The sequence below is a fragment of the Podarcis vaucheri genome (genome assembly GCF_965113315.1).
Source record: "Podarcis vaucheri genome assembly, chromosome: 14".
Lineage (NCBI taxonomy): Eukaryota > Metazoa > Chordata > Lepidosauria > Squamata > Lacertidae > Podarcis > Podarcis vaucheri.
The window spans coordinates 8,273,349-8,301,278 of record NC_138752.1 but is presented as its reverse complement, the minus strand read 5'-3'; the positions used below and the strand labels follow the sequence as shown (position 1 = coordinate 8,301,278).

At 46.5% G+C, this 27,930-nt stretch overlaps 1 protein-coding gene across 10 annotated transcripts in view; it reads left to right on the top strand.

Moving 5' to 3' along the window:
* The window catches only part of CELF6 (CUGBP Elav-like family member 6), a 181,614-nt gene that overhangs the window by 99,075 nt on the left and 54,609 nt on the right, over positions 1-27,930 (top strand). For all 10 annotated transcript variants that reach the window (XR_014213415.1, XM_082198597.1, XM_082198599.1 and 7 more), the window contains one exon: positions 25,989-26,037. Coding sequence is in view for 9 of the 10 variants with exons in the window: in XM_082198597.1 (XP_082054723.1) it covers positions 25,989-26,037 (49 nt within the window). In the remaining variant the exon portion in view is untranslated. The remainder of the gene's footprint in view (positions 1-25,988; positions 26,038-27,930) is intronic.

The following is a 27,930-nucleotide window of genomic DNA, read 5'->3' as shown; positions in this document are numbered from 1 at the left end:
TTTTACAATTAAAAACAGCGCTGCACAGCCGTCTGTCACTGGGAGTTTGTGGAGATCATCCATGCTGTTTGCTGTGGTGGTGCCACCCCCTGTTCTGTGCGCTGGTTCTCAGCCTTTTGCAACTGAGTCACCTGATAGCCAGGGGAGTATTGTGGAGATGCCAGTGTCCAACAATTCCAGTGGTATCAGAAAGTGCGAGAGCGAGAGGTGTCCAAACTAAAATAGGGTTGCCAGGGTTTTAACTCTGGGGTTTGGCAGCACTCTTATCCAGTGGTTTAGTGAATTTAGAAGTGCAGAAGCTCATCATGAAGCCATTGCCCTTAACCGAGTTCCCAAGGATAGCGCAGAAATGCAGACAGCCGTGCAGATCCATTTTATGCACACCCGCACACCAACAACAGCACTCATTGAATAGTAAGCCAGGCTCATGCTCTGGCTTCTCCTCTGCTAAAAATGGTAAAGGGACCCCTAACCATTAGGTCCAGTCGCAGATGACTCTGGGGTTGCAGCGCTCATCTCGCTTTATTGGCTGAGGGAGCCAGTGTACAGCTTCCGAATCATGTGGCCAGCATGACTAAGCCGCTTCTGGCAAACCAGAGCAGCACATGGAAACGCCGTTTACCTTCCTGCTGGAGTGGTACCTATTTATCTACTTGCACTTTGATGTGCTTTCGAACTGCTAGGTTGGCAGCAGCTGGGACCGAGCAATGGGAGCTCACCGTGTCACAGGGATTCAAACCACCGACCTTATGATCAGCAAGCCCTAGGCTCTGTGGTTTACCCACAGCGCCACGCACGTCCCTCTGCTAATATGCCACAAACAATGGTAAACCTTGAAAGCCTTGTCATCCCCTCATCCACTTGAGTGCCAATTAATTACCTTGGTGCTCTGGCAGGTGAGATCATTGTTCATTACCTTGTAAGGCCAGAGGCAACAAGTTGGTGAAGCAGCAGAGATTACCCTTAACCGTTGTTTAGTAGGCTGTATCCCAGCCCCACAAAGTCAGGGGCTTCTTTCCTCCACATTTCTCATCAGAAGTAAATCCGTTCAGTTCCGTGAGGCTTACTCCCAGGTAAGTGGGCATAGAATTGCAGCCTAAATATGCTTTTAATATTTAGCCTGCTTAGAAACAGACTTTTCTAGCGCCTCTGCAATGAGCTGAAATGCCTTTGGCATATTGCATTTTCCAAAATCGCAAAAATAAAACAATTAAATAAACATAACAAGCAGCTGCAAACAGCCTCTAATTATAAAAATAAGAGAGAGTGCCAGACCATAAAATGTGTCAATCAAAACCAAATGCCTTTGCAAAAATAAAAACAACTTTACATATTGCCTTAAAGCTTGTACTGTGGAAGCAATATGAAGCCGGGAAGAAGGGATGCCTAGAAGCCACCACTGGAAAAGCCCTGTTCTGTGTTGCCACCAATCATTTTCATGATGGTGGAGGAACACAAAGAAAGGCCTTTGCCAGAGGTCCCAACAAGTGGGAAAGTTTATATGGGGGAAGGCAGATCCCGGTTCCAGACTTCTCCAGTCCTGCGCCCTCCGGCTGTTTTGAACTACAACTCCCACCAACAATGAAAATTTCCTATGCTGGCTGAGACTAATGGGAGGTGTACTCCAAAACATCTAGAGGGCTCCATGTTGAGGGAAGATTCCTTAGTCCAATTCATTGATGCCTTGAACCGTGCCTAGGAACAAATCAGGAATCAATGTAGCTCAGACAAGAAAGCAACATCATCCTTACATTAGGCCCCTGAAAGCAGTCTGGCTGCAGCATTCTGCATCAACTAAAGTTTTTAAACACTTTTCAAAGATTGCCCCATAGAGAACTGCAGGCTTGGAAGTGGCAGCCAGCCATCGCTGCTTGTTTCATATGCAGCAAGCCTATCCAGACCATTTCTATTTTAGCAAGGCTATCCAGATGTATAATTTAGTTATGTAAGCCTGTCTTAAACTTTTGCTGCTTTTATCTGTATCTTATTGATAATTTATAGGGTTCTATGTGCGCCACTTAAGGAATTTTTGATTAAGCGGTTTTCTAAGCTAAATAAAGGAACTAGTAGCCACTGATAGCTTTGTTCCGCATTTGTCTACGCCCCTTTTAAAGCCATCAAAGTTGGTGGCTGTCCCCACATCTTGCCACAGAGGTTTACATTGTTTAACCATGTGCTGTGTGAAGAAATGCTTTGGTGCGTCCTGACCCTCTCGCCATACGGGTTCATGGAGTGTGCATGCCAGTAGTCTAAACTGAATGCAATCAAGGCATGAGTGATAGCGGTCAGTTCTGACTTCTGGAGAAGTCAGACAGGGTGCAACGGGGTACCAGACAAGGTTGTGCAAAGGCTCCCCTGTGGGTGCCCATGCGCTGAAAAATCAAGCAAGGGTGGTTAAAACAAGAAACAAACAAATGTAAACGCAGCAGCCATCTTTTCCCAATCGCTATCCTTAGGCTTTGAGGTGGCATGTCTTTTAAAACCAGTTGTTATGGACTTCCCAGAAGCATCTGCTTGGCCACTGTAGAAGCAGAATTCGGATGAGTTGGGCTTTTGGTGGGATCCATCAGGGATCTAATTCTGTTACTAAGCCTCTTTACAGGGATAAAACCTGCCTTCAGGAGACAGGTATGAAATCTTGGTGTGGGGGTGGGGATTGGGCTTTATTTCTGCTAGAACACCCTCTGCTTTTGTGTTCAGATTCTGTGCCAAGTGAAAAGCAATTCTGCGATCAGAATGCATTGTGGAAGTGTGCATGACGGAACCGCGTCATGAAAAGTGAGCCTAATCCTAAATGCACACTGTTCTTCCCATGGGAAGGCAGCATCTAGATTCTAGACAGATAGTTGTTTTCTGTGTGTGTTGGCATAGGATTACATCTAGCTGACTGTTCAAGGCCTCATAAGGCAGTGTTGGTCTTCTGCAAGAGTGGCATCTCCGTTCTCTGCCACAAGCCTCGCACCTTGCCTTATAGACTTCGCCCCCAGGCACCCAGAAATTGGCCCCTGTGAGCTGTGAGCAGGGAAGTTTGCTCTTTACTTGTTCGGTCAGTGAAGGGCAAATCCTTTTGGGAAAGGAAGGATCCCAAGAGAGAGAAGGTACAAGCCAACTGTGCATGCTTTGCAAAGCGACAGCTCTTCTCATATTAAGCACTTAGGGGGCCTCCCCACCCTTCTTGATGTAGCCGCTCTGTATATGGATTCTACATACAACTTGTTCTTTCTCAAAGAGAAATAAAGCAAAAGGCAGTCATTCATCTGCATATGTTAAGGGTATACACTTTTCTTTGAAAAGTCCAGTTTCTGCATTACAGATTGTCCATTTGCTGGCACTAAAGCTGTGTGACAATTGTGAAGGGATGAAATCCATCTGCCGACCAGACTGGCCGTAAGAGAAAGCTGGTTGCAACTCCCTGAGCAGGACCCTGGTGCAGGCTGGGGGGGGGGGAATGCATAAAGGTATGACTCAAACTTGCAGCTTCCAGTGCTGCAGTGGAGAGAACAGCCTCCAGACTACAGGCCTGGCCTTCAGAGAATAATCTTTCTTGCTCTCCTCTTGCTGGGACCTGGGCCAGTGGCCATGCTGTGAGCAGGTGAGAGGCAGGCCTGCAAGCAGGCAGCGCCTTGTGCTATGCAATCCTATGCATGTTTACTTGGAATCAAATCCCTGTGTGTTCAGTGTCCATGGGATTTGAGCCTTCAGATGCAATAGGCAAGCCCTACTGAATGTGATGGGACTTTTAAGTAAACAAGCACAGGATTGCACCAAAAGTTTCTCATGCCATTGGACAATCTTTGCCCATGTCAGAGCTAGAATCTGTTGCAAGCGGCAGCTGATTTTGCACCAGGTATGAATATAGGAAGCTGTCATACACTGAGTCACACCTTTGGTCCATCTAGCTCAGTGTTGCCCACACTGGTTGGCAGCAGTTCTGCAGGGTTTCAGGCAAGGGTTTCTTCTAGCCCTAGCCAGTGATGGTGGGGATTGAACCTGTGGCTTTTTGCACACAAGGCAGATGCTCTATCACTGAGCCATGGCATTTCCCATGGCTCAGAATTATCTACACCAGGGGAGTGGGGTGAACCTTGGGCCCTCCAGATGTTGCTGAACTACAACTCACATCAGCCATAGCAAGCACAGACTGGCAGCGTTTCTCCAGGGCATCCTTCCAAGTCCCACCTGGAGATCTCAGGGACTGAATTTGTTTCAAGAACTTTGCAACTTCCATTCTTGTATCCATGTATGGAATTTTCAGGAATGGCGAAACTTGCCGGAAAAATAAGTAACCAAGATAACAAACCTTTTATAAAAGAATGGAAATGGTTTATGGAATATTTACAAATAAACTGTAACATTGGCAGGATTATTGCAATAACTTGCAGTTTTATAAGAGTATCTATTTAAAGAAGATGAATAAATGAGTAAATTAAATTAATTTGGATATGCAGAAAAGATTTAAAAATAAATTTAAGGAAGTGCAGAAAGAAGGGGGAGGAAGTTGAGTTTTGAAATGTTACAATGATTGTAAAAATGTATAAAACTGAAAATCATAAAAAATAGAACTTTGCAACTTCCAAGCTGCGTTACTCTAACATGCTCTCTGGGAAGACTGAGACCTACCTGCAGATCACTGGGTGATTGTCAGTAGATTGGCAAGGGTTTCTGATAGTGTTGAGTAAAATTTCAGCTTGTGGGAGGAGGGATCCTTGCGCCTGTGGGCCTTCTGTGCTAATCACTGCTCTCTCAGCCAGTGATCTCTCTACTGCGCCAGATCATTGGTCCATCTAGTTCAATACTGTATACACTGACTGGCAGTGGCCCTGCAGGATTCAGGAATTCCAGCCCTAGCAGGAGATGGAGGGGATTGAACCTGACTTACCACTGATTCCCAAAGCAAAGAATACAGCGTACAGCCTGGTGTGTAACCGTGGAGTGAGAGTCTCTGAAGAGTCCCCGGGTATGGAAATAGGGGCGTTGAATGCTTGCGCCCCAGTTTGCATCTTTGAAATGTTGAAAGGTGGGGAAGCAGGGTGCATTTGGGGAGCCTGCAACAGCCATTTCTGTGATTGTGCGTGTGAGGTTGGGGAGGGAGAAAGAGAGAGACAGAGAGACGGAGGAATTGGCAGCTGGCTGCCCTGTCGGTAACAAGCAGCCGGTCCATTTGTATTCAGAGGGTGGTGCAAGGAGAGAGATGTCTGGCTACTTTGCTACGGGCGCTGCAAGAACGGAGGAGGGAAACATGGGGAAGCTTGAATGGGATGTGGCGAAAAGAAAAAGTGGAAGGGAGACCCAGCAGAGGAGGAGCTGGGAAGAGAGGGAGCAAGGGTGGAAGGGGGACCACCATAGTTTGCTGTGCAGCTACATCCACAATCCCTTGATACGTTGCATCATCAGCATCATTTAAAAAAACCTGTCATTCCATCAAGTGGCTGAGAGCGGTGGTGCACACAGGGTTTGGCACAGCTTAGCTTCACAACCACCCTGTGAGGTAGCACATTTCAGAGAGGGAGCCGTGTTAATCAGTTCCGGGAATTCCAGAAAACAAGAAGCATGTGGCAACTAAAACAACCTGCTGATCTCGAGTTTTGCAGCAAGTTTGTTCCTATTCGTTTAAGACTTGATCTAAATGGAAAGCACAAGGGTGGGGGAGAGTGGCTCTTGTACTGGGGTCCTGCTTAAGGGTTTTGCCTGGCATCTGGGTGGCCAATGTGAGGACAGGATCCTGCATTTCAGGGGGTTGGACTAGATGATCCTCTGGGTCCCTTCCAACTCTATGATTCTAGAGGGGTCGTTGGCCTGATGCTAAGTTCTTATGCTAAGTAAAGAGCAGGATCCATGGAGAAGGAATGAGAGAGAATTTACTCAGCTTTGGTTCTCGTTAAAAGGTTAACCTGATTAATCCACACTTTCCAAAATAAGAACTGAAGCACAACTGTCCTTTGAAATTTGCACACCTCTGAATTTTGCAGTGTGGTTCTTCAGCCAAACAGTGTGTACAAAAATACATAGTGAAAATAATATTCCCAAGTGCTTTTTTATTAGGGGGAATTGCTTTCCAAAAATGTGTATCTTAGGCAAAAAGTACGTGCAAACATGTTTAGGTAAAGGTAAAGGGACTCCTGACCATTAGGTCCAGTCGTGGCCGACTCTGGGGTTGCGGCGCTCATCTCGCTTTATTGGCTGAGGGAGCCGGCATACAGCTTCCGGGTCATTCGAACCGCCGACCTTCTGAACGGCAAGTCCTAGGCTCTGTGGTTTAACCCACAGCGCCACCCGCGTCCCATGCAAACATGTATATTAAAAGAAATTAACGCTAACATGCTGGTGAATATTCGTGAGGGATTATTGTTATTTTTAAGAAAATTGCAAGCAGATGTGGCGATCAGAACTTAAGACTGGGTAAATGCAAAACTGAAAGAAAACCTAAGCCAACACGTTCTCCCATCTGCAGTGCATAAATATATAGAGATCAATTGTGGATGGTGGTGGTCTGGGGACCACAATAGCATGAAATGGGGGTGCAGGGAGAATCTAGCGTGTATCCCCCAGATGCACCAGCAGCTGCCTCTCCTGCCTCATTTCCGCCTCTCTCAGAGGTTAGTCAGCCCCCAAAGTTCAGCTTACACAAGGCAGGCTTGACATTTATAAACATCAGACAGTCCCAGAGAATCAATAGAGTTTAATAACCAGCGAGCAAAGCAGAGAGAGACACATCAAAATGACATTGGCCTGTTCAGTAAATGTTATTCTAAATCATACTCACTGGAGTTTTATTACATTAAGCATATAGCAGAGAGACAGATTCCATCAAAGGCCATTTCGCTCATAAAGGTGATTGGCAGCTCAGCAGCAGTGGGCCTCACCTGCTCCCCTCCCTCCCCGTTTCAGGGAAGAAGGGGGGGGAGACCCACAACCACCACTGTTTGTTTCCTTGGTGCTTCATCAGCTGCGAGGATTCTTGATGTAGCGCATGCTGATGACTGGGCAGTCATCTGAGATTTCACTCCCGACATGGAAACGCAGATATCTTTGGCCACCCAAGCAGGAAGCAGAAGAATCGCTACATGTCTTACCCACTCCGAACATTTCCCAGAAGGAAACCAGTGCAGTAGAGGAGAGGGGGGCCCAAAGCAAGAAAGAGGGAGAAGCTATTGTAGAAGGCTGATTACTTTGCTCCATTACCCTATCCAAGTCACATGTTCCGAAACAATACACAAACTAGAGCATGCAACAAAATAAATGCTAAATAGAAGCATATTTCTGCATTGAGGGTTGTAGAGAGCTTTCAATGTGCTTTCAGGAGTTGCTGTCATTTGCTTTCTTTTCTTAAAAAACAAAAGCCTGTTTCCCTGCCCTCCCCAACCAGGAATCTTTCTTAACCCACACAAAATCAGGTGGCATTTTTCAGTGGACCAATGTTACGTTGGTGCAAGACACCCTTTGCCAACTGGTGCCCTCTGGGGGTTTTGGACTACAACTCCCAGCTAATGGCAGCTGAAGACCAAAAACTTCTGAAAGGCACCAAGTTGGCAGCGTTTGGTGTACAAGCACACAAATTTCTAGTTTTGTGGAAATTTTTGTCAGAATTTGCACCCACTTTCCCTTTGGAATTAAGCATCTCAAGTTCCCCCAACCCACAAAAACAAGAACAAAATTTGAGATTTGCATGGCTGTTTAATGTAGCATCTTTGTAACAAGAATTATTGCTCTCTGACAGCTTCGCCTTTCGAATAAATTTGTCTTTACCTGAAATTTCCCACAGTATCTTTGAAAATTCCCCAGGCCTCCCTATTCTGGCATCTGATCAACACACTAAGAAATTGAATCTCCAGTTTTTAGCTCGCTACACAGACCTTTCGCAATCCTGAGCCTCAAAGAGAGAACTTTAAGCCTTCCTTACACTGCTTCTGTGGTGTTTCTGAGACACGGATTAAATGAAAGCCCCAATCCAGATGTCCACATGATCTCACAAGAGAGTTCATCCAGGTACATATCTAGGATTTGGGCTTGTTCGCAAGGTAGCTGTGGTCAAAATTATCAGAACTTGCTTCGACCTTGGAAGTCGAACGGAATCCATTCCAGAAGTCCGTTCAACTTCCAAAACATTCAGAAACCAAATCATGGCTTCAGATTGTCTGCAGGAAGCTCCTGCAGCCAGTCAGAACCCATGGAAGCCCCTTGGACGTTCGGGTTCCAAAAGAACATTCGTAAACCAGTACAATCACTTCTGGCTTTGCTGCGTTCGGGAGCAAAAACGTCCAAGTTCCAGGGCGTTTGGAATCCAAGGTATGACTGTATTACAAGATGGCATTCACCACACCAGGGGAAATTGGTACAGTGGTACTTTGGGTTAAGAACTTAATTCATTCTGGAGGTCTGTTCTTAACCTGAAACTGTTCTTAACCTGAAGCACCACTTTAGCTAAGGGGGCCTCCTGCTGCTGCACCTCCGGAGCACAATTTCTGTTCTCATCCTGAAGCAAAGTCCTTAACCCGAGGTACTATTTCTGGGTTAGCGGAGTCTGTATCCTGAAGCGTCTGTAACCTGAAGCATATGCAACCCCAGGTACCACTGTATCTTGCTTTGCCATGGCAAATGCAAGGATGTGTTTCAAAGAAAATAACTTGCAATACAAATGGCATCAGAAATAGGCCCCGTCCTTTTCAACGAGGCTGACTTCAAGAGTAGTATGTAGACTACAACCAACTTGAGAGGGTCAAATCATAATGTGACAGTGAATTTGCCACACTAAGAGGTAACTTGTGTCACCCACACCATTTAGCTTCCAGAAATGTTTCTCTATCGTTCCTTACATTGCTGTTCTTAGCCTGGCATGTCTTTGCCACTGATTCCCTGCCAGCACTTTCAGTGATTGACTGAAAGTTGTCATCCTCAACTTGGGATCCATTGACCACAGTCAAATTGATCTCTGAGTAAGCACACATAGAATCGCACTGGATACCGGCGAGGAGACAGTTTGGGAAAGGGTTTGTAATACAGTGATACCTCGTGTTAAGAACTTAATTCATTCGTGAGGTCCGTTCTTAACCTGAAACTGTTCTTAATCTGAAGCACCACTTTAGCTAATGGGGCCTCCTGCTGCCACCACGCTGCCGGAGCACAATTTCTGTTCAAATCCTGAAGCAAAGTTCTTAACCCGAGGTACTATTTCTGGGTTAGCAGAGTCTGTAACCTGAAGCGTCTGTAACCCGAGGTACCACTGTAATGGAATCTGCTTCCGTGGCTAGGATTCAGTTTGCATATACTGTATGTATTCATGGAAGGATAGGCTCATTGTGAGCGGATGCCAAGATGATATCACCATCTGGAAAGGCGGCTCCGCCTACAAGGTATCACGCATTCATCCACCTTATTGTGTGAGGCTTCCTGTCCACTCCCCTTTCAGCTCTGCTTTTGCTCTGTCAACCACAGTCAAGACACTCGCTCAAGGCTGGGAGCTGTGTGCCCCATATCCACATACAAAAAGCCATCTTACTTGTACAAATCAGTGCAATGAGCTGAATATCCCGCCATTCAACCCTACCCATCCCTGCCGTAATGTTCATATTGCACTTTGCTGTTTGTGTTTTAATTTGCCCTGAAAGTCTCTGTACATCTTTGACTTTCTGGGGTCGTGTGTGTGTGTGTGTGTGTTATTCGCATTAGCCAACGACCATGGCAACATAAAACAAGCAATATATACAAATAAAAAGACAGTAATGGGTAAAAAGGGCAATCAAATGACCAAGATTATCGTTCAGATAGTGTCCCTTAATCTCATTGCACCCTCGATAAACCTAGCAACCTTTGCATCTGAGGATGGGCAAGTCTGTCTGTTTTAGTTTCCCAGAGTTTCTCATTTCTTCAATCTTAAATTAAGTTCTCCACATTTCAACATCAGTTTGAGGATTTATTTATTTATTTAAAGGGCAATTCTTCCCCCCCTCTAAATATACACATGCTTTTATGCAATTTTGTCTAATAAACAGATTTTTTTGCAAAGCAATTTCCCTAATATAATGCATTTTTCATACTTTCCCCAATGATATATATGTTTTCATGCACACTTGTCTCTAGTATACACATTTTTGTACACATTACACACTGGAAAATTTTGAAGGTCAGCTCTGTTTCAGTTTGCGTATTATTTCGGAAAGCGTGGATTTGTTAGGTCTTACTTTAAATGTGAACTAAATCTAATTTCTCTTCCCATCCATCTCCCATCCCTAATTACACATAGATAATGCGCATGCTGAATTAAAGTGTTCAGAATGTACTTAACATCATTTAATATGCACAATTAATATATTTAAATATATATAATTAAATACACAAGAGACGTAATATATTAAATTATTAAATAAATCCAATACACAGATTGCATGTGCTTTTGCTAACAATGCACGACACACAATTTTTTTAAAAAAGGCTTTAAGATGTTTTTTCTTGAATGTTGCCAAGGGCCGCCCAAAAAAGGCTTGTGGGCCACATGCAGCCCTGGGGCTGTGGGTTGCACCACCCTTACACTCCTTTAATGTCTTTTTCCATCACTGCTGCAATCCCTTGTTGACACCAGAAAGCAGCTGACCAGGTTCTCCCTTCCCCTCACAGCATATTCTTCTTTGTTGGCAGGACGGCATGCACTAATTTGTTTAGTCTTTCTTGTGTACATTCACACCCCCACTTGCCCCATGAAATCTTGCGGAAGGGCACTAGCTCAGTGGGTGGAGCACCTTTGCTCTGCATGCATAGGGACCCAGGTTCAAATCCTGGCACCTCCAGGTAGGGATGAGAAAAGACCCCTGCCTCAGACCCTCGAGAGTTGCTGCCAGTCTTATTTTTTTTATGTGCCATGAAAACACAGAGATTAGAGGTGTAAAAACTGGGGAAAGTGAATTCAAGTTAAAAGCGTATGCAGATGACCTAGTGATAACAGTGGAAGAACCTAAAACTTCACTCCCTAAAGTAATAGAAAAAATTCAGAATTTTGGGAAAGTGGCAGGATTTAAGCTAAATAGGAATAAAACTAAATTATTAGTTAAAAACAATCCTGAGCTGGGTAATTCAAGGGCCTGTCTCTGTATAAAGCAGCTTTGTCGGGAGTGAAAAGGCTGTTAAACAACTCCTGGGCAAGGCAACGCCTTTTCCATCTCTTGCAGCAACTAAAATCCTGCACAATACGGCTTGCCGTCCTGGGCAGCTTGCTTGGTCCAGCTGATTATTATGATTTCCCTTCCACTGTGTGTTTGTTGGCCGCTGACTATGCATTGTGTAGCTGAAGGGACACCCGGCGTAATCTGAACCATAATTCTCGGCACACTTTTCCCACTCCACCTGCGCCTTCCTGGACCCCGTTACCCCCCGACTCCGCCCGAGGACCCCCGCAATTATAATCAGCTCACAAAGTAAATTGTTCATCTGTGGCTTGCCTCCCCGGTTGCCATGGCTACCCTTATCAAGCACACGGCACGTCTCCATGGCAACGCCAGGGAAGCACTGGCTGTTGCCCGAGCAACGGATATAATTGTAGTGCTTGTAGGATGGGGAGGGAGGATAAAGTGTGTGGGGGAGAGAGGGGGGGAGAGAGGGCAGGCGACAAAGCATGAAATTGCTCGGTAGGTTCAGCAGAAGGAACAATGAAACAGCAAAAGAGCCACGTCCCCTTGGTGTGTGTACAACAAAAGATGTGACATCCCCTCAATGTGCCTGTGTTATGTGCCTACAAACACAACAAGCAGCATTCTTCTTGTGTGACAAAATTGGAAGCCTTCTGTTCAGTGGGCAAGCGACCTGCTGGGAGAGCGGTTTCGGTTCTAATAAAATAAGGTTCTTTTCAGAATTGTGATGTCAGTTGTTCAAAGTTCTGTGGGGCTCCTGCCCTGGTTTCTAGTACATTCTGTAGGGCCAGGATTTCTCTGGGTTTCACTGGGATTTTGCTGGGTTTCAGGCATCCTTATGAATGAAGGGAGGACAACAAACTGTAGGGATGGGTAGATCTGTCCATTTTGGTTTTTCATTTTTCCACATTTCCCCATCCAGTTGCAATTTTCTTTTCAGTCCTCATGAAAATTCACCAGGATTGCAATGCACATTTCTCTTAATGTGAATATTAGGCAAAAATGCATGTCTAGTATTCACATTTCCCAAAAACAACTTCCCCTGATACGATGCAATTTCGTATGCCATTTCCAGTGATGCATGCATCCTTACACACATTTTATCCCAGTATATGCATTTTTGTACACATTTCTTGGCACTGCAAAATTCAGTGAAGTGTGAATTTTTGAAAGAGGGGAGTGTTTAGGTTTGCATATTGTTTTGGAAAGTGTGGTTGCGGAAGAGTCACCTTTAAATACGAACCAAATCAAATTTCTTCCTCATCCCTACCTAGGAGCAGGCTTGCTGGGGAGGTGGGTGGTAACACGCAAGCAGTGGGCTGCAAAGTATTTGGAAGGGAATAGTGTAAAATGCCCCATGTGTCTTTGATATGTGGCTCTGTGCAATCCTCAACCTATCTGATCAGAAGTAAGCACCATTGAGTTCATTGGGGCTTACTCACAGGCAAAGAAGATGTAGGATTGCAGCCTGTGAGTCTGCCAGTGTGTGTGAACAGCAAAGTAAATGATCATATCAGGGAGCTAGAATGAGCCAGTATGGTTGGACTAGGACCTGGGAGGGTTCAAATCCCCGCTCAGCCATGAAGCTCACCAGATGACCTTTGGCCACTCATGATCTCGTGGCCTGACCTACCTTGTGAGAGCAAAATGTAGAGTGGAAGAACCATGAGTCATTTGGAGGGGAAGGGGGATATACAGGAGGTGGTGATTGTGATAGAAATCAGGTTCACAGCAGGGACTGGCTTTGATTAAGACAAAGAGATGCATATAGGGATATCAACCAAGACAGGATCTTCACCAAGGCTCTGGAATTTGCTTCTTAGGGAGCCGACGCCTGCTCTGCTTTTCAACAACTGGCAAAGCTGCTGTTTTTCCATACTGCTTTTTGTGGTGAAAGATGTTGGCATGCTTATCCTCTGATTTTGTGTATTTATTTTCCACCGTTGTGTTTTACCGATCTTAGAAGAATTGTTTTACTTTTGTGCTTCTTTCTTTATTGTACTATAATTTATTGTTCAATACTTCGTGGGCCCTGGGATTGGGGGGGGGGATATAGAAACGCATAACCAATCAGCTTCGACAAACAATGGCCAAGGAACCCAGTAGAGGTGGCCTTTGTCTTTTGTGTCTTCAAGGCAATAGGGATTCAGGGTCGAAAGAGTTCTCCCTGTTGGAGTTTACTATCTAGCTGGTCAGTTCTGGGCACCTTATTTTTATACCGAGAATGTTTCAGGGTTGTTGTTGTTTTTTGGGGTGGGGGGTCTTGCTTCTGTTGCACTGTAGTGCAAGAGTGAACCTCCAGATTGTTGTGGTGCTGTAACACTGGAGAAGTAACAAAACAGAATGATTCATGGTTGGTCAGTAAAAGATTTACCACTATTGTGCTATTATTGCACCAATGAGATATTGCTGGATGCACTCCGATGTTGTGGTGGCAGCACCTGGGACAAGCCAAGCCTCCTCAGCACTGCTGGCTGATAGCATGGAGCAAAGGAACAATAGCTCAGAGGCAGCCCGGCACCCTGTGAGCTTCAAGTACAGTGGAGAATGAACCTGGGGATTGGTCAGGAGCAGGTAAAAAGGTAAAGCTAAAGGCACCCTGTATGGTTAAGTCCAGTCGAAGGCAACTATGGGGTTGTGGCACTCATCTCGTTGCTGAGGAAGCCGGCAACAGACAGGGCATGACTAAACCGCTTCTGAAGCAACGGGACAACATGATGGGTACCAGAGCGCGTGGGAATGGGTATCTTTCTAAAGCCCGTGCAGAAGTCACCCTAGCAACTGTCCGTCTCCCAAATCTGCTCCTCAGTCTGCCCATATAAACATTAGGAGATTTTCTGCGTGGGAGGATGGCACACTATTTTTTTATTTTTTATTACTACTTTCTCTTTTTTGCTTCTGAAATTTTGTGTCCCTAAGAATTTTGTGCCCAGGGCAACTGCCCCTGTGGCCCTTTCCACACTACGCCCCTGGGTGGTGGTGAATCTGGAGAGGCTATTCCGAGGGCAACACTGAGACTAAGGAGACGGAAGCAGTGCGATCCACTGAATTGGAGAAGGCAGGCCAGTGAAGGCTGGCTGATGGTAGACTGATGTTGATGGAGCAGGGCCTCATTCACTCCAGAGGACCAGCCTCCACTGGATTCTAGCACAAACCCATCTGGAGTAAAAGGCTATGGATACGTCTGAAGCCCCTTTATTGCTACTTTTCCTCACGAGCGCAGTAGATTGGCCTGCCGTCAGTCAGGAGCTGCTTGGGCACATTTGGGAAGCTATCTGGGAACTGCCCATGTTGGCCCCCTCTTTGCCTTCCCATTGCTGGGGCACAGTGAGAGCGAAGATTGATAGTGTTAGCCTTGGAGAGTATGTCGCACGGTGTTAGCTCATTTGAGAGCAATTTATCTCATTTCCTGCAGGGCTATACAGATCTGCAGAGGCCCACATGGCAGGCAGGTTAGAAGAGCATGCATTGAGGATGCTCAAGCGCCATTAATGCTCTCCAGCCACAGCAGGCCATTAGGAGACTGCCCTGAGCCACTAGGACAGTCCCAGGCACAGGAAGGACCCATTGGACAGAGCTTTATCTCGGGGTGCTAGCACTACCAATCGGCTACCATTCTCCTTTGTTATCCTCTGTTTATCCCAATGTAATTTAACGTGCTCCAGGTGAAGGGCAAAAACCAGTCCGACTTGTTGCATCAGTATATTCATGATTTCCCGAGACTAAGAGCTCCAAGACTTTGTGTGCTGCCTCTTCTGGAAAGGGAAGGTGTAGGGATTGCAGTTTTGTGTTGAGTAGCAAAGAACACTTTACTTTGGTCCCTCTTATACAGCTCTATTATCATTAGTGCCAACTAGCGAGACTAACTGTAATTGCACTTACTTTACTACTACTACTATTAAAAATTGTATACCGCCCTATACCTGCATGTCTCAGGGCATTTCACTGGATAAAATCACAATAGAAACAGACCCCATATATTACATGGGTATGTTCGCAACACCAGCTGATTTCCAAAGGATAACAGGGGCACTGAATCTGCATGGAGTCACTGAGAAGTATTCTGTTTCCAGGTCTGGATGCAGAAAAGTCCATTTCTCGTTACAGTGGAGCTCAGCTTTGCATCCGAGGAAATGGACTCTGTGTCATGATGTAGCACAGGGTGTTTTGCTCAGAGGGATGTTATGCAGGCTGCTTGGTGTGCACCCCCCCCCCGGCACTTTTAAGTTGGGGTGGGGAACCCATGGTCTTGCAGATGTTGCTGGATTGCTGTTGTTGGGGTCCAATTACATCTGGAATGCCTTATGAGGAACGGCTAAGGGAGCTGGGCATGTTTAGCCTGGAGAAGAGGAGGTTAAGGGGTGATATGATAGCCATGTTCAAATATATAAAAGGATGTCATATAGAGGAGGGAGAAAGGTTGTTTTCTGCTGCTCCAGAGAAGCGGACACGGAGCAATGGATCCAAACTACAAGAAAGAAGATTCCACCTAAACATTAGGAAGAACTTCCTGACAGCAAGAGCTGTTCGACAGTGGAATTTGCTGCCAAGGAGTGTGGTGGAGTCTCCCACTTTGGAGGTCTTTAAGCAGAGGCTTGACAACCATATGTCAGGAGTGCTCTGGTGGTGTTTCCTGCTTGGCAGGGGGTTGGACTCGATGGCCCTTGTGGTCTCTTCCAACTCTATGATTCTATGATTCAGTTTCCCCTCCACCGAGGTAAGAAAGGAGAGGAAGAAAAACAACAACACAACACTCATATTTGAGAAGTGAGACATGCACACCTCTGAAAAGTATTAGATCTCTCCCCCCCCCAAAAAAATGAAATGAATTGTAGAGTTGGAAGCAACCACAGGCAACCTTGCTGTTTGCTGTGATGAAATTGCATAACTTATGTAATTAATTAGGTAAATTACAAAAGTTACATGGTCGTTCCACTATTCTGCCCCATGGGTTTCAAAGCAAAGGAAACACAGTGCATTTGGGGAGAGGGGATGTAATCATCTATATATCATTTGTGAACTGAAAGCAACAGCAACAGCAAATACCAATCGTATCTGCTGGATTGATTTCTGTGCCAGACATGGGACAAATAAGCAAACAACAGCAATTTCCACTCCCATTTATGTTTTCAACAGAATTCTTTGGCCTCCCTACTCTAGGGGCATGCTCACCACCACAAAATTCTGGGCTGAATTCTCCAATCCAGTAGTCCTATTTTGCATCTGGCTCTGGTTGGTGGACTTTGGGGTTCTAGATAACAACAGCAACCACCACCACAAACCCGTGAGCAGGACATCTGTCTTAGGAGGCCAGAGATGGTTCTGTTTTGTAGAGTTGTGCCTCGGATCTGTACTTAATCTTGTTAATCAATATGCTATGTTACCGACACCGGTGAGGATCCTAAATTCAGCATCCAGGGTCCAATACACGAGCACCACCCAGGCTCCATATCCCAAGAGGCACAAGCAAAAATAGAGTGAGAGGGAGGAAACAAGCAAACTGGACCACTGGAACACAAGAGAGAAACAAATCATTAAAAGTGCCTAACTTTATTTTTTGAAATGTCATTTTCCTTAGAGTCACCCAGTGTCTCAGGCTTCTATTGGAAGGTCCTCTGTTTGAAGGACTGTCCTGTCCAAGTATGGTTTCAAGCACCCTTCCCTGAGTGGTGGGACTTTGGATGGTGTTGGGTTGACTCCCATCAGCCCCAGTATCATAGCTGACTGAGAAGGATGATGGGAGTTGTGGTTCAGCCTCATTTGGAGGGCACCAGACTGGGGAAAGTTGGCTTAAAGAGAAGGAATACTCTGAGAGGAGAGAAGGCACACAGGTCACCTGGGCACAGTCTTCTGCGTTATGGCGAGAAGTATTGTATTTCTACTTACACGACAGTTACTTTCTAAATTTGCATTTATATACATAAATTAACCCATGCAAATTTCATTCAAATCTGCATCTTTTTAAATCTTTTTTTAATCCTTCTCATACTTTAGCAATGTATTCCCCCCTTGGGAGGTGGAGTATGGCATTAGTGGCAGTCTGCAACCACTGGGAGAAAACACTTAGGAACAAACTTGTAAATAGTAAACTAAAATAGAGTACCCAAAACAACCATTTCTTTTTAAAAAAAAAGATTACACCGCTTCTTCGTACAGTATATCTTCATCCTGTAGAGTGTTTGCATTATCTATGTTAAATCTTTTAAAAGACAGAATGGTGTTGGGAAAAGAGAACAGTGTGAGTCTCTTGTTGTGGCCATAAGTGCAGTCACATAGAAGCTAACTCTAACTGGACCAATCGCTTTTCTCCATATATAGCAGTGGTGGGATATATCCTGATTTGCAGACCTGAATTCTCCCTGTGCTTTAGTGTGCTGTCTTGTGTTGCTAAAGGGCTGCCGGGCTGCCTCATCCTCCTGGGGACTATATCTTGCTGCCAATGTAATCTTTGTCAACAGGATTTGGAAAATATCCTCTGGGAACACAAGAGCTGGAGAAACAAACACAGAGAGAAATAATTATTACTGATTAACCATTAGCTACATCTCCACATGGTGCTCCACTTGCAGAAGTGTGCCAGGGAGAGGGTGGGGGAGATCCCAGGTAGGGGTTTTGCCCTCCCCTTCCCCAAGCACACACATATAGCTTGAACCACAAGAGGGGCTGCCCCCTCTATTGACATCTTTTGCTGACAGGCAGTGTTGCCTGGTCTCCATTGAGGCTGATGGAGTGGGAAGCAGGGAGCCCAATTGTAAGTTGCACCAGAAACAATTACAGGCACAGCCAACTAGGTCTAAGGATGCTTCACTCCTCTGTCCAGCTGGGGTTGACTGAGTGCACATTGGGGGTAATGAGGCAGCTCTCAACTCACCCTAACAGACAGGCCTGCACTGTGACAGGGGAAAGAAAATCTCACTGGGCCTAACTTTCTGTGGGGCACCAACTCAGGGCAGTTATAGAACAGGAAGGGGTTGAGACCATGAGGGTGGTGGAGGGTGGTGGTCCATTGGAGTGAATGAGACATCTCCTCACCAACCTCAGCCTGCCCTCAGCCAGCCCTTGCTTGCCTGACTTGCAACCAGTCCATGACTTCCATCTTCCTCCCCCTGAGTCTCAGTGTTGCTCCTTGCAGAACGCAGCAGGGAGGAGAATTAAGGGGGGCAAAACTATATCCAGTTGGCTCTGCCTGTCATTGGTTCTGGCGCCACCAGTGGGCATTGCTTTCTCCGCTCAGTTGTGTGGCGTCCTTTGCTGGCACCCGGGGCATGCATGTGTACATAGGCACCATGCACCAGGCAGGACCAGGGGCTGGGCACACAGAGGGTTCATGGGCCAGCTGGCCCACCCACGCAAGGGAGAGCCCAGCCATCCAACATGGCCCTTGGCAAGCCCTTGAGGCAGCCATTCAGCAAGGGGGCCAGGGGCACAGCGGCAAGACAAGGCCAAGCTCTGGGGCCCAGAGACTCCAGTGGCAGGCAGGGCGGGGATCCCTGTGTGTGGGCGCCTGGCTTGTGCTCCCTCTAAATGCACCCAGGGCCACGGCCCTCTGACCTTCCCCATGCTACTCCCCTGGGCACCACCTACTGCCATTGCATGAGAGATACTACCAACCTCCCTTTCAATAAAATAGCATGCTACTGGTACACGATGGGGAAGAGCACACTCTGAACCAGTGGGTTTTTTTCTACTGGCCAGTAGGCCTTACTGATCACCAGAACTAGGGGGCTAAGTTGGGCTTGGTAAGACAGAGCCTTTTCTAGTTTGAGATGCCAAAATGTGGTACCTCGGGTTACAGACGCTTCAGGTTACAGACACTTCAGGTTACAGACTCTGCTAATCCAGAAATAGTACCTCAGGTTAAGAACTTTGCTTCAGGATGAGAACAGAAATTGCACAGTGGCGGAGTGGTGGCAGCAGGAGGCCCAATTAGCTAAAGTGGTACCTCAGATTAAGAACAGTTTCAGGTTAAGAACGGACCTCCAGAATGAATTAAGTTCTTAACCCGAGGTACCACTGTATGTGTTTGGTTTAGGCTTTTTTATTATTTTTTTCAGAAGGAATGAAAGAAATGGAAATTGAGGTAGGAAATTAAATTACTCTTGTGTTTACTTGACTCTTGGTACAAAACATGGCAATATCCTTTGGGCTCAGCAGGCTGCCCTGATGATGTTGCGCAGATATATATAAAAAAAGTTTGTAGCAAAGCAGTTGGGGGACATTTAATATTATTCTGGTCTCACGGTGAGAAAAACTAGGAATCTGTTTTCAATGTGGCCTCACCTCTGAAAATCTTGTCCCCACGTTTAACAGATCTTGGGGTGGGGTGGGGGGCAAGTGTGTGTGTTTTTGTTGGTTGTTTTCACACCCCAGATTCTTATGGCGATTCCAGGTCAGTGTTTTGCATGCCCTGACCCCTACATAATGGGTCTTGATGAGTTCATATCTTTCTCGACTGCTTCCCAGGAAATACTCATCCATTACGCTGCCTGGGTGTGTAAAAGTGTCCTTTTCCTCCCTGACATGGGGAGAGGGCTTGACATATAATCTTGCCACACACAAACACATGAGTGCCGGTCGGTGGCCAGAGGGAGGGGTGATGCAGGGACACACATGCCCCAGTGTGAGTGGGGCCACCTTAGCACTCTGAATGCTCCCTGGCCGAGGAGCAGTGGTGGCACGAGACAGGCTGGAGCCCGCCCTCGTAAAAACTCCCCTCAGTGTCAGTTTGACTAATTTGCTCGTCTTATCGCTGGCAGGATCCGACGTGCCCATCGCAGGCACAGGGCCATAAAACTAATGTAGTGAGGAGGCAGGCCGCGAAATGATAGATACGGCCCGTCGCTTGGAACAAGCATTAGCTTTATGAACCAGGGGTAATTGAAAGGAAATATTTGTCATTGGTCTCCGGTGGACGAGAAGTTTGCAGCAAACTTTGCGGCGAATGCCTCTGTTGGTCGGTTTGCCCGCCATCCCTGTGTGCAGGGACACAGGGTGTTAAGAGCCAGTAGTTACTGGGGAGTGGGGCAAGTTGGTCTCCACTTGCTATCCTAGGCTTCGCTCCTTCAGGAACAATTAACCCCCTAATGGCAAGCTCAGGTGAGGTGTGCCAACAGAACTGCAGCCAGAACGGGGCCACTGAGAAACAAGGGGGGGTATCAGCATAGCCTGGGAAACTCTGAAGTTTGCTAAACTACAAAAAACAAAAACAAAAAACCTGCAAAGTGGCGTGGGGAGAAAGTCCCAGAACAGCCGAATTAAGACTGAGCATGCTCAGTGGCCTGAAATGTTGTGCATCTGTTATGGCGGGTGGGGGGCAGAAAACTGGGGCAGTGGCACAATAGGGGACTCTGGAAGAGGGTGTGGCTTGCTGACTGGCAGAAACAATGAACTGGGTAACTCCACGCTGCAACGTTTTGTTGCCAGCCTCACTTGTATAGCAGTTTTGGCAGAGGTCATGCATGTGTCTTGTTTAGAATGAGCCCTAAAGGTAAAGGTAAAGGGACCCCTGACCATTAGGTCCAGTCATGGCCGACTCTGGGGTTGCAGCGCTCATCTCGCTTTATTGGCCGAGGGATCCGACGTACAGCTTCCAGGTTATGTGGCCAGCATGACTAAGCCGCTTCTGGCGAACCAGAGCAGCTCATGGAAATGCCGTTTTCCTTCCCACCGGAGCACTACCTATTTATCTACTTGCACTTTAATGTGCTTTCGAACTGCTAGGTTGGCAGCAGCTGGGACCGAGCAACGGGAGCTCACCCTGTCGCGGGGATTCGAACCGCCGACCTTCTGATAAGCAAGTCCTACGCTCCGTGGTTTAAACCACAGCACCACCCGCGTCCCTGAGAATGAGCCCTACATAGCCCTAAATAAGGGGTGGGGTGCCTCTACCCACAAGCCAATCTTTGCCCGCCAGACAGTCCAGTTTGACCCACAAGTCCAGTTTCCTGAAGAAACAGGCCCACCTGCCCATCAACAGATGTCAGCGGGATTTCCTCTCTAGTCACCAGTGTGAGGATTAAAGCCTGTTCCCTTCTCCTTTAAACAAGAGGGGGTGGCAAGGGAGTGGGGGGCTACCTTATCCCCGCCACTCACTGCTATCGCCCACCCATTTAGAGGAGAAGCAGAACAAAGGTGCCCTTTGAAGATGCCTCGCCCCTTTAAGGGAGCAGTGTATGGTGGCAGTGTGTGGGGAGGACTCTTCAACCTCCACTGCTGCCCATTCACTCAAAGGAGCAGGGAGCCTGTTTCTAAGGGTGCTTTTGCAAAGCACTTTAAGTCTATCTCTGCACTCTTATCTGAGTCTCCATAGGCTCAGACAGAAGTGCAGGCACTGGCTGAAAGCTGCAAAGCACTGTTTGAAGCAGCCTAAACACCACAAGGAGGGGAGCTGCTTCAAAGAGTGCTTTGCAGCTTTAAGACAGTTTCCTTGCTCCCAACAAGAGTGTAGATTCTGTCTTAAAACACTTTGCAAAAGTGCTATTTGAAGCAGCCTCCCCACCCTTTCTTTAAGCACCTAGGAAGCAGTTTGGGGTCTGATACAGGCACAATTGAGCTGTCTTAAACCCTTTGGGAGTTTCCTTGTGTCCCCCTTTAAATCTCCGACATCTGAGCTTTAAGGGGGAGTGTGGGGAGATCTCCCCACATATCAGTCATTTGATATCATAATGACAACATATGATTGCCCCCACTCACCTTTCAAATTTGGTCCTTAGGGCATAGCTGTCTACATTTCCCCTTTTAAAAGAAAAATTCCCTTATTCCGAATAGGATTCCTCGCAAGAAAAGGGAAAAGTTGACAGCTATGCCTCAGGGCCGAACCTGAGAGTGCTGTGGCCAGTGGAGTCAAAAAGGTGACCTCCCTAAATTAATACCTGTTTATTTCATTAAGGATCATTAGCTCAACCCAACATGTGTTTTTTTTGTGTGTGTGTGTGTGCATAGACCCTCAGGGCAGGGTCTAACAGTATTCAACAGTTTTTTTAAAAAAAAATCACATGAGAAAAGAACACTGCCAACAGCAGAAAATATATTCTGTTAAATATATTGCTATCAAGAAAGCAAGAAGTAGAGATGTTAATTTAGCACTGCCACTGCCTGCCCAAATCCCAGCCAGAAAAGCTATGTTAAGGCTGCAATCCTAAACAAGCTGGGAAAGGAACACAGCGAGACTTCCAAGTTGCCCTGCCTTGATTCATTCTGTAAATGCTGGAGACGATAGCCAGATTTCACCTTTTCTTTCTTGGTCTTTTTTTTTATCCTTTTTTTTAAGACCTCAAGCCCCACAAGTTTCCCAAGCATAGGGTGGGTGGTACTGTAAACAAACCTCGCACATTCAGAAACCTCGTCCCCACATGTGGGCTCTATACTAGACGGTTCCGTAGTGCAAGGGTCACTCGGATCGCATCCTAACCATAACATTTAAAGCTTTTCATACCACTTTAAGAGTCATGGCTTCGCCCCCCCACACACACACAAAGGATCCTGGGAAGTGTAGTTTATTAAGAGTCTCCTAACAACTTTCAGCATCCTCAGCAACCTACAGTTCCCAGGATTCTTTGGGAGGAAGCCGTGGCCCTTGAAGTGGTAGGAAAGTGCTTTAAGCGTACGTCGCGGGTGTGATCTTTGTTACCCATTATTGATCACTGTGGGCATGTTGAATTTTGCAACTTTCACATCCCAAAAATGAGGGGTTCCAAAATGTTGCAACATGACTTGGGAATCCAAAAGATATTTGGGTTCAATTAATATAATTTAGTTATGCCTAGTAAGTAAAACATGTGTCAAATTGCATAGAAATCGTTAAGAATGATCACGAAGTAATTGCAATTATTATTATTATTATTATTATTATTATTATTATTATTATTATTATTATTATTTAGCATCACCTGACGTTTTCAGAAGGTATTTCTTCATCAGACTTAGACTTACCAAGTTAAATGTTGTCCAGTCACAAAATAATAGCAGTTTTGTATTCCTCACACCCTAAACCATATTTTTAAGACCCTCCCTCACAGAAGAAATTTGCAAAAATTAAGTTTCACCCCCTAAAATGAGAAGGCCTAACTCTGTGTACAGATGAGGATTTCTTGCATCTGACGTATGTGTGGACCTGGAATTGGAGGAAGAACCAAACCGGGCTGTGCCAGGCACTATGCCATTTATGGCTCACGATTGCATTGCATAAACAAGCAAACAGAATAATTGATTTAGCTATAGGGACCTCTTAAGGAAGGAGAACAAACATCCTTTTACTGCCAATAGTTCCTGGTTTCTAGATGCTGTGGCCGTCTTAGCACAAATTTACCTTTGCACGCTCACTTGGAAATCCAAAGGCAAACAGAAGCTATACACGTGGTTGAGTTCCTGGTCCCCTGGAAGATTCAAATGGAATCTGAATCTTCAGAATGGCCGGTCCAGATGACTTGCAGCTTTTCCCTGCAGAGGTTTCCCTGCAGAAAGCTCTGCAAGTTGGGGATGTATGCAGTTGCGATATTTGTGTGTCCCCCCGCCTGTCCAGCGAGGCAGTCAGGGGTGGGGGTGTGGAGATGAATGATTGGATACATCAGCATCCTTTCATCTGTCATCCTGATGAGGCAAAGGAGCTTTAATCGACTTTAATAGCCATCAAATGGCATCAACAACTTCTCCTAATACGCAAATCAATTAGCAAGATTGATTGGCAGGAGGAAAGTGGTCAGGTGGCTTTGGGAGGCAAGGAAGGAGGGCTGCAGCCATTTTGGAAAATCCAGAGCGATGGAGAAGACTTTGGAAACAATACTGTTGGTGTGCTGTGGTGCCCTGGGGACTTGTGCAGGCATTCCTGTTACTCCTCGTTTGCCGATGTAACTGCTGCATTCCTCTTTTTTCCGTTCGCTGCAATCCTGTCTCCTTAGTCTGCGGCTTAGAATGGACAAGTGGGAGCCTGCAACAAAATGTTGCAGTGGTGTCATGCTGTTCGGCATTCCAGCTAGGCACCCATGCCCTTTCCCCGAATACACCGCTCCATTTTCCCCACTCCACGTAACTCTGCAGTTCCCATCTATGGCTGCTGCTGCTGTGATAATGATATCTGGGTACATGCAAAGGCAGGCTCCGACGGATGGAGCAGATGAGACCATCCGACGGTCAAGAAGGCAGATACCGCAAGTGCTGTAGAGAAAAATGAGGGATGGATGGGGTTCATCAACCTGAGAAGGTAGCCCATGTAGGAGAAGGAAAACTCTGATCCTCCATTTTGGGGTATCTTCAGGAGAAGAAAAGACGAAAGAATAAACCCGACACATACAGTATTTTTCGCTCTATAAGATGCACCTGACCATAAGATGCACCTAGTTTTAGAGGAGGAGAACAAGGAAAAAAATGTTCTCTCCCTCTCTGCGCAGCGCCTCTCCAGCAAAGCAGGAGGAGAAACAGAAGGGGCTCCATTTCTCCTCCTACTTCGCTGAAGGGGCTCTGCGAGAGAGGGAAAGCTGTGCAGCGGCTCTCCAGCGAAGCAAAGGCAGGAGAGCAAGAGGGATCGATCCCTCTTGCTCTCCTGGCTTCAGTGAAAGCTGCGCAGCCCACATTCGCTCCATAAGACACACACACACATTTCCCCTTACTTTTTAGGAGGGGAAAAGTGCGTCTTACAGAGTGAAAACTACGGTACCTGGAGTGGAGTTCCTAAGACTGTTTGATGGCCTCCTTCTGGCAACATCTGCCACCAAACTGTTTGCTCTGCTTTCCTTTGGACCACATCAGCAAGGCCGAGGGGGGTGGGTCTTGTTGTCTGAACAGTCCAGCACCTCCATACACACTACCTAGGCTCTGCTTTGCCCTTTCCCCTCTCAGTCAGGGGCAGAGATGTGAGGTGTTCGGAAGCCGAGAGATCAGTGCAGCCCCACTGACCACCATCTCCCCATTAAAATGAGTGCCCCGGGGAGGTCACTTCCTCGCTGCTAACACAGCAGTTAGACTTCACTCCCAGAGGCACACTCCATTGTCTCACGAGAAACCTCTTGAGGAGGAGGCACACAAAGAATGGCCTCAGATGGTGATCGCAGGGTCCAGGCTGGCTCATCTGGGGGGAGATGGTCCTTGAGGTATTGCCATCCTGAGCAGTGTAAGGCTTTATAAGTGAAAACCAGCACTTTGAATTGGGACCAGAAACTAATGGACAGCCAGCGCAGTCACACTAGGATCAGTGTAGTACGGTGGTACCTCGGGTTAAGTACTTAATTCGTTCCGGAGGTCCGTTCTTAACCTGAAACTGTTCTTAACCTGAAGCACCACTTTAGCTAATGGGGCCTCCTGCTGCTGCCACACTGCCGGAGCCCGATTTCTGTTCTTATCCTGAAGCAAAGTTCTTAACCTGATGCACTATTTCTGGGTTAGCGGAGTGTGTAACCTGAAACGCATGTAACCTGAAGCGTATGTAACCCGAGGTACCACTGTATCATCAAACCATCTTGCCCCAGTAAACAACCTGGTTGCCAAATTCTGCACCAGCTGAAGTTTCCAAATGGTCTTTAGAGGCAGCACTGTGTATAATGCATTGCAGTAATCTAACCTAGAGACTACTAGAGCATAGTCAACAGTTGTTAGGCTACCCTTGCCCAGACAGGGGTGCAGCTGGGCTACCAGCCCAAGCTGATAGAAGACGCTCTGTGCCACTGAGACCACCTGAGCCTCAAGAGACAAGCTGTGTGCCTTCTCCTTTGCAGAGACTGTAACCCCACAGAGAGCAGGCAACGTCCCATCCCTTTCATTTTGAGCTTCCTCTGATTGCTTCCGCCGAATCACTAGGCTTCTGACTAACCAGCTTAAGCTGATCTGAGGAGTACTGGATGGCTAGACTCTAACCAAGGGTGCCTGTGTTTTGTTTGACAGATGAACCGCCCAATCCAAGTGAAGCCAGCAGACAGCGAGGGCCGAGGAGGTAGGTTGCTCTTCATTTTCAACCCATTCATCCATGCTTGACTAACTAACCCTGAGGATCTATTTAGTGTCTCGCCTGGGAGCACAGTTGCACCACCACCCGGTAACAGCCGATCAGACACTTCTAGCACTGCAGTTGCACTGTGCCAAAATCCCCTCTGCTTTGCCCTTTCCCCTCTCAGTCAGCGGCAGAGATGTGAGGTGTTCGGAAGCCGAGAGATCAGTGCAGCCCCACCGACCACCATCTCCCCATTAAAATGAGTGAACAGGATGACGGTCCATTAATTTAAATAAATCTCTCCTGAATAAAACCACCTTTTTGTTCTTTCTGGGTTTTAGTGTTTTGTTTTGTTAATTTAAACTGCATTTTCCGTCTCTGTTTTCTTTTTGTGCATCCACCTTGGGGGCCCTTTTACAGCTTAGATTATAAAACGTTTAATTTAAACAAATAAATACCATACACAGAACATAGATGCTTTTCTTGCTGAGGCTGATGCTCCAGTCTGCACCCTTTACCTCAGTTGCTCTGGCTAACACACTCTAAAATTTCACCTGCCTTTAATGTGGTTTGCCCCCTTCCCCAAAGTGGCTTTTCCTGTTATTCACCTCTCTCCCAAAAGTGGCTTCTCAAGAAAAGATTCTGAGAGGTTTGCTGATGTAAACAGATTGCAGACATGGGCTTCCTGCTTCCAAGGCTCTTGGCGTGGTGCTTGCAGCTATAGCTCAGCTGGCAGATTATGAGGCTCTTAATCTCAGGGTTGTGGGTTTGAGTCCCACATTGGGCAAAATATTCCTGCCTTGCAGGGGGTTGGACCTTCCAATGCTACAATTCTACAGTCATACCTCGGGTTGAATGTGCTTCGGGATGAGCGTGTTCGAGTTGCGCTCTGCGGCAGCCCGGAAGTAACGGAGCGCGTTACTTCCAGGTTTCGCCACTTGCGCATGCGCAGACGCTCAAAATGATGTCACACGCATGCGCAGAAGCACCGAAACGTGACCCGCGCACACACAGACGCGCAGACACAAGTTACATTTGCTTCTAGATGCAAACGGGGCTCCGGAACGGATCCCGTTCGCATCTAGAGGTACCACTGTATTATCCTTTGCTCTCTTTTTGTGGTAGTACTTCAGCCATGAGGGCTGCATCTAGCATAGCCAATGGGAAGCATAGCATAGCAGGAAACTGTCATTGGATGGGGTGGACCTTGAGGGATGGATGGGAACATGTGATTGATAGCTGGATTTGTTTCATGCCTGGCTGCACCTACTAGATAGGCAGACATTTTTGGATGCCACAGATACTCTCTGTGAGGCAGTCTTTCTGTTAATGAAAATATTGTTGATCATAGCACAGTCCTGCACAATCTACTCCGTGCATTTAAAGCACATGACTTCCCCCAAAGAATCATGGGAACTGCCGCCTTTTAAGGGAGCTGAGAATTGTGGGAAGTCATGCACTGTAATTGTGCATTGTATGTGCTTTAAAAGCTTGCTGTGGATCACAGTGGTGCATCAACTTTATACATAAGAAATCGGAATACTGTGGCATGGATAGGGATACAGCCACCTGCATGCATAATGCAGATTTTGCATATTTACATGCTTTTTTTCTTATTTTGCATAATGTATTCTGTTTCTGCTAGTCACAGGGAGGGACCGAGGAACAGCACAAGGCACTGAAACTCCACCCCTTCCTCTGAGCAACCGAAAACAGTCAGCTGTCCATTGGGTTTTTTGCATTTAGCAGATTTGCATTCTACCAAGCCTCTCTTCCAATCCATAGGGGCTGGCAGCTAAGCGGCTAGCTTAAAACAATCGAAAGCTGGGAGTCTTGTGACAATGGATTTTGTACATAATACCATGCTTTGTACCTTTTCTAGTCTCGTGTGGAACT